The sequence below is a fragment of the Galeopterus variegatus genome, unplaced genomic scaffold, assembly GCF_000696425.1.
Source record: "Galeopterus variegatus unplaced genomic scaffold, G_variegatus-3.0.2 Scaffold10728, whole genome shotgun sequence".
Taxonomy (NCBI): Eukaryota; Metazoa; Chordata; class Mammalia; order Dermoptera; family Cynocephalidae; genus Galeopterus; species Galeopterus variegatus.
Genome location: NW_007736839.1, coordinates 12,831 through 20,071, shown reverse-complemented (window position 1 = coordinate 20,071; position 7,241 = coordinate 12,831). Strand labels below are relative to the sequence as shown.

Genomic DNA, 7,241 nt, shown 5'->3' with positions numbered 1-7,241 from the left:
TCTGGAATCATGTATCCAATGGCTATTTGGACATTCCAACAGATATTTCAAGTATAACATATTCAAGTCTGTTTTATTTCTGCCTGTTATGTTTTTCTGTTATTCTTCAAACTACAGTTTACTGTGTCAGTACCTAACTAGCTGTAATTATATATAGAACCTAAGAGTAAAACACTATTTTATTTTCTGCACAGGAATTTAATACCACAGTGTCTTTCTACTTTTGTTTCTGTATTACTTTCCTGTTCTGTTTGCTTACTGCTCTGTTGTTTATTTTTTTATTTTTTCTTCTATTGGGTGGCCCATGCAGGGATCTGAACCTGTGACTTTAACGTTACCAGCTGCATGATCTCCCAAGTAAACTAGCTAACCAGCCTTGCTTTGTGTTCTAATGCAGCTGGTCTTCCATCAACCTGTTTTCTCTGATGCTCTCAAAAGCTTTTTCCATTCTTCTGGTGGATGACTGTTAAATTGCGAATCTAGTATGTAACTGATTTGTAGTTACAAAACCACATTATTTACACCCTGTGTTTACAAAGTGGCAGTGTTCACTCATGCAGACACGCGATCCTTTAAAATGTGCAAAGGAAATTTTGGAATGCCTTTGTATATGCTTTCAGTTTATTAGTAATTAAGAGACAGCAATGGCATGCAAGAGCAAAGGAAGACACTCCATGTTATGGTGCCATGTGTGGTTCCATTAACATGGGGTGTCTTCGTTTGCTCTTGTGACTGAAGTTTTGCTGTTGCCTCATATTCATGAGAACATGTGGTTCACGTGGAAGAGCTTAACATCTTTGACATTTCAGTGAAGTGCAAACAGAATCACACATGGCACCATGTCTAGATGAATGCTCATGATCAGAGATAAAAAATACACAATTAAAGAAACACATTATGGAATGATCCTGCGTTTAAATATTTGTCTATTTCAAACAGTAAAACACTACATGCAAAGACACCCCATGTTAATGGAACCACACATGGCACCATAACATGGGTTGTCTTCCTTTGTTCTTGTGACTGAAGTTTTGCTGTTGCCTCATATTCATGAGAACATGTGCTTCACGTGGAAGAGCTTAACATCTTTGGCATTTCAGTGAAGTGCAAACAGAATACAACATAGAATTATATTTTGTCTTTCTTACCCCATTCTCTATTGAACTTGTGTCTAAATTTGTTTATCAAACACACTGGTTCAGATTATACTTATGTCTTCATACCTGACTATAAACTTCTTGGAGAAGCAGCATTTTATTCATACTTTTATCGCTAGCAACAATGATGGTTCTTAACTATAAGGTAAGGTTTGTAATCATATTTTTAGTAATTAATATATTATTACAGTGACAGGATATTCCTGCTGGGGTTTTTTTCCCTCCACTATATGGAGTACAAAAAAGCAGCACCTTATTTAACACATAAGACACTCACACTTGCAGAAGAGTGAACTTTGAGATGCATATTTTGTGACCCAGGGCTGGTTGCTTGAGTTGAGATCAATGTGCCATTACAGGAGTTGGTGTCATTTGAGGATGTGGCTGTGGACTTCACCTGGGAGGAGTGGCAGGAATTGAATGATGCTCAGAGGACTTTGTACAGGGATGTGATGCTGGAGACCTACAGCAGCCTGGTGTCTTTGGGTGAGTGAAACGTTCCAGTAACATTCAGGAGAAACATTTTGTTATATTTTTTATAAAAATAGGAATGGTTTATAGGGTTTTATGCTATTTGGTAAGATTATATTTCATGAAAAACATGTCATCCCCATCTAACAAAAGTTCCAAATTGGCCATTAACAGGGCACCGCATTAGTAAACCTGAGGTGATCCTCAAGTTGGAGAAAGGAGCAGAGCCATGGATAATAGAAGAACAACCAAATCAGAGCCTTCCAGGTTAGTAAACACATCCTGGGCAAAAACGAGAATGAGTAAAAGCCAGCAAACCTTGGCTGTGTTCAGCTGGTTTGGGCAATTCTTCCACAGGTGCGTGAGCCAAGGCTGGTTCATCTTCTCACATCCAAGACATGTATTATATAATTTCTTAGATAGACTCACACATATGTATTTCCATATTTTATTTTGCTGTTTTTAAAAAACTCCAGTGCATAATACTACAGCTTTTGTGAGCAATGAATTATCAAGTGAGAGTGTGTGTTCCAGAGTTTGGGGAGGATTTTAGAAGGTGTCAAAAACAACTTCTTCAAAGATGATGGGCACAGCCTTGGTTGCAGAACCAAATATTTTAGACCAGCAGGAAAGGGGTTTCTGGAGGGGTGGACTGAAGTATTCTGTATAGTAATGGTTTTGAGAAGCACAGGAATTTAGGTTAAATGAGTAGTTTGTGGGAGGCTCTGTTTAGGGTGGAAAAAAGGAGATTTTATTATTTGAAAAACTTCCAAATGCCTATAGCCATTTCTTAGGGAAGAGTAAAAAGTATAGGGACATACATGCAAAAATCTTACTAAGTCATTTTACTCCGTATGTGATGAAAAATTGGACATTCTGCACCTGAAAGTAGCCAATGAAGGAAAACGTAGCCATATTCAAAGCAGAAGAATGAGAAACATGCATCAGAGAATTCACACAGGTGAGAAACCATATGTATGTAAAGAATGTGGGAAAGCTTTTAACCAAAAGCCTGCCCTCAAAAGCCATCAGAGAATTCACAAAAGTGAGACACCATATGAATGTAAAGAATGTTCAAAAGCTTTTAAAGAAATGTCAGCCTTGAGCATGCATCTGAGAACTCACCCAGGTGATAAGCCTTGTGAATGTAATGGATGTTGAAAAACCTCTAACTGAGAGGAGCCAAGAAAGTCATAGTAGATACTTGTGGCAAGGTGTAATGATCAGTGGCAACCGATCAACTGAGGAGAGAGTAGAGTTAGGAAAATCTTTTAATTTGAGTTCAAAGCATATTTTAAATCTGGTTATAAATAATGGAAACTATTCAGGAGTGGGGCATGAGGAGTTTAACATATATCAGAATGCACTTCTTCCAGAGACTGATACCATGCATGCTGGAGAGAAACCTGATGAGTGTAATATATCCGAGAAATTACAGAGACATCATGAGCATCTTAGTCAACATCCCAAGATTCCAACTGGGCAACCTTTTGAATATAGTGGAAAAGGAAGATCCTCCAACACAGTGCCAGTAATATTTACATGTAAGAACGTTCATATGGGTGAGACCACCTGTAAATATTGTGAATATAGGAAATCCTGTAATAAGTCAGCTGTCATTGCCCAAGAGATAACTCAGGTAGAGAAGAAAACTTTTCAATGTGATGTATGTAAGAAAATGTTCTATAAAAAGGCTAAACTTACTCAACACCAGATTATACACACAGGAGAGAAAAATGATAAATACAGTGAATGTCAGACATCTTTTATTAAGAAATCATACCTTATCGCATATCAGGGAACATCTACAGGGACGCAGTTTTATCCATGTAATGAACAGGAGAAATTTTTGTATCAAAAGTCAGACTTTACTGTGCATCACAGAATTCCCATAGAGGAAATGCCCTATAGATTTATTAAGTGTGCCAAAAACTTTCATGAGAAATCACTTCTCAGCTGTCATCAGGCAATTCACAAAAGTGAAAAATCTTGTGAATGTAATGGAGGTAAAAAATCTTTCTATCATAATTCTACCCTTACTATATGTCAGAGAGTTGACGTGAGCAAGAATCCATATGAATGTGAAGAAAGTCAGATTTTCTCCAATAAGTCTAAAGTCAAGAAACATGAGAGAATTCACATTGTTGAGAAACCCTTTGACTATAACACATGTGGAAAAGTCTTTCACCAGAAATCAAACTTCAGCAAGCATAAGAGAATTTATAAGGAATGTGAAAAAGGTTTTAACCAAAAGTCAAACTGGAAGAGACATCAGAGAATTCACACAGGTGAGAAACCATATGAATGTAAAGAATGTGGAAAACCTTTTAACCGAAAGTGTGCCCTCAGCAGGCATCAGAGAATTCACACAGGTGAGAAACCATATGAATGTAAAGAATGTGGAAAACCTTTTAACCGAAAGTGTGCCCTCAGCAGGCATCAGAGAATTCACACAGGTGAGAAACCATATGAGTGTAGAGAATGTGGGAAAGCTTTTAACCGAAAGTGGGCCCTCAGCAGGCATCAGAGAATTCACACAGGTGAGAAGCCATATGAATGTAAAGGATGTGGGAAGGTTTTTAAACAAAAGGCATCTTTCAGCTTGCATCAGAGAATTCACACAGGTGAGAAGCCATATGAATGTAAAGGATGTGGGAAGGTTTTTAAACAAAAGGCATCTTTCAGCTTGCATCAGAGAATTCACACAGGTGAGAAGCCATATGAATGTAAAGGATGTGGGAAGGTTTTTAAACAAAAGGCATCTTTCAGCTTGCATCAGAGAATTCACACAGGTGAGAAGCCATATGAATGTAAAGGATGTGGGAAGGTTTTTAAACAAAAGGCATCTTTCAGCTTGCATCAGAGAATTCACACAGGTGAGAAGCCATATGAATGTAAAGGATGTGGGAAGGTTTTTAAACAAAAGGCATCTTTCAGCTTGCATCAGAGAATTCACACAGGTGAGAAACCATACGAATGTGTAGAATGTGGAAAAGCGTTTTACCAAAAGTCAACCCTCAGCAGGCATCAGAGAATTCACACAGGTGAGAAACCATACGAATGTGTAGAATGTGGAAAAGCGTTTTACCAAAAGTCAACCCTCAGCAGGCATCAGAGAATTCACACAGGTGAGAAACCATATGAATGTGAAGAATGTGGAAAAGCTTTTAACCAAAAGTCACACCTCAGCATTCATCACAGAATTCACACAGGTGAGAAACCATATGAATGTGAAGAATGTGGAAAAGCTTTTAACCAAAAGTCACACCTCAGCATTCATCACAGAATTCACACAGGTGAGAAACCATATGAATGTGAAGAATGTGGAAAAGCTTTTAACCAAAAGTCACACCTCAGCATTCATCACAGAATTCACACAGGTGAGAAACCATATGAATGTGTAGAATGTGGAAAAGCGTTTTACCAAAAGTCAACCCTCAGCAGGCATCAGAGAATTCACACAGGTGAGAAATCACATGAATGTCAAAAATGTGGAAAAGCTTTTACCCAAAAGTCACACCTCAGCATGCATCAGAGAATTCACACAGGTGAGAAACTGTATGAACGTAAAGAATGTGGAGAAACTTTTAACCAAAAGTCAACTCTCAATATGCATCAGAGAATTCACACAGGTGAGAAACCATTTGAATGTAAAGAATGTGGAAAAGCTTTTAGCAAAAAGTCAGCCTTCAATGTGCATCAGAGAATTCACACAGGTGGGAAACCATATGAATGTAAAGAATGTGGAAAAGCTTTTAACAAAAAGTCAACCCTCAACTTGCATCAGAGAATTCACACAGGTGAGAAACCATATGAATGTGAAGAATGTGGAAAAGCTTTTAACCAAAAGTCACACCTCAGCATTCATCACAGAATTCACACAGGTGAGAAACCATATGAATGTGAAGAATGTGGAAAAGCTTTTAACCAAAAGTCACACCTCAGCATTCATCACAGAATTCACACAGGTGAGAAACCATATGAATGTGAAGAATGTGGAAAAGCTTTTTACCAGAAGTCTCACCTCAGCATACATCAGAGAAATCACACAGGTGAGAAACCATATGAATGTGAAGAATGTGGAGAAGCTTTTAGCCAAAAGTCAACCCTCAGCGTGCATCAGAGAATTCACACAGGTGAGAAACCATATGAATGCAAAGAATGTGGAAAAGCTTTTAAACAAAAGGCATCTTTCATCTTGCATCAGAGAATTCACACAGGTGAGAAACCATATGAATGCAAAGAATGTGGAAAAGCTTTTAAACAAAAGGCATCTTTCATCTTGCATCAGAGAATTCACACAGGTGAGAAACTGTATGAACGTAAAGAATGTGGAGAAACTTTTAACCAAAAGTCAATCCTCAATATGCATCAGAGAATTCATACAGGTGAGAAATCATATGAATGTAAAGAATGTGGAAAAGCTTTTTACCAAAAGTCAGCCCTCAGCAGGCATCAGAGAATTCACACAGGTGAGAAGCCCTGTGAATGTAATGAAATGAGGAAAAAGTGTTTTTATAGAGTCACAGCTTAGAAGATATCAGGATACTCACACAGGAAAATCTTGAATGTGATATGACAAACCTTTTCCTGGAACTCCTCACAGAAAGGAAAGAATTCACACAAAGGAAAATCTCAGTAAATGTACTTCGTATCGGAAAAGATTTTGGCCGAAGTCATACCTCAAGATATCAGGGAACTTACATCAAGAAGACCTATAAATATGAAACTGTCCTCAGGTATTGGATGTTGTCTTGAGGATACCCTATTGATATAAAAATTTGCTGGTGCTCTAGTTCCTTCTATACATGGTGTAGAGTTTGTGTATTACCAATTCACTTTCTGCTATGAACTTTACATCTTGTGTAGGTTACTTATAATTCTGGAAGAAATGTGAGTATTATGTAAATAGTTGTTATTCTGTGTTGTTTTTCAGTTCTGGAATGGTTTCATTTATTGTTTTTATTTATTTCTCAGGGTTTTTGATAAGTAGTTGGTTGAATCACCAGATGTGTACCATCAGATATGTGTGAAAACATTTTTTCTCCAAAGTTTCAAGGCTGGCTATGTTTAGAGTATTGTTGCTTATAGCATTGTGCTCATAACACAAAGGATCCCTATACCAGCCATTCACCATAAAATAAATAAAAGTAAAAAAGGAATTACATCATAGCAGGCAGTAGAGAATTTACACAGGGGAGAAATTTTGTATGGATTAGGCTCTGCTTTTTAAATAATACCACTCTTCTCTCTTATGTGTAGCCTGCAATCTGAGCATTCCATGATTGGGTGGATGACCATGTAATTTAACTCTGTTTTGGGGAATGTAGATATGTGATGAACATTACTTCCAGTTTGGGCACCACAATAAAAAAAAAGTTTCTGTGTAGTTCATTTTCTCTGGGACTGAATGAAGATGACTCGGGTGTAAATGGGGGCCAGAGGTGGGAGAAATCCACCATAATTTAAAACAGAAGGAATTCCTAATTTAAAATAGAAAGAATCAAAGAAACCAGAGATAGTCTCACAACTATCTCAAAACCTCCATTAACACATTATATAAGAAATTATTTCCTTGTTGAGCCATTGTATGTGTGCTCTGTTTGCATTACA

The 7,241-nt window shown here is 37.5% G+C and overlaps 1 protein-coding gene across 1 annotated transcript in view; it reads left to right on the top strand.

Moving 5' to 3' along the window:
* Positions 1 to 7,022, top strand: part of LOC103610188 (zinc finger protein 420-like) — a 24,271-nt gene extending 17,249 nt beyond the window's left edge. Inside the window, exons 3-5 of the mRNA XM_008594405.1 lie at positions 1,517 to 1,643; positions 1,803 to 1,887; positions 2,760 to 7,022. Coding sequence (XP_008592627.1) covers positions 1,517 to 1,643; positions 1,803 to 1,887; positions 2,760 to 6,162 — 3,615 coding nt within the window. The 3' untranslated portion in view covers positions 6,163 to 7,022. The remainder of the gene's footprint in view (positions 1 to 1,516; positions 1,644 to 1,802; positions 1,888 to 2,759) is intronic.
* The last annotated feature ends 219 nt before the right edge of the window (positions 7,023 to 7,241 follow it).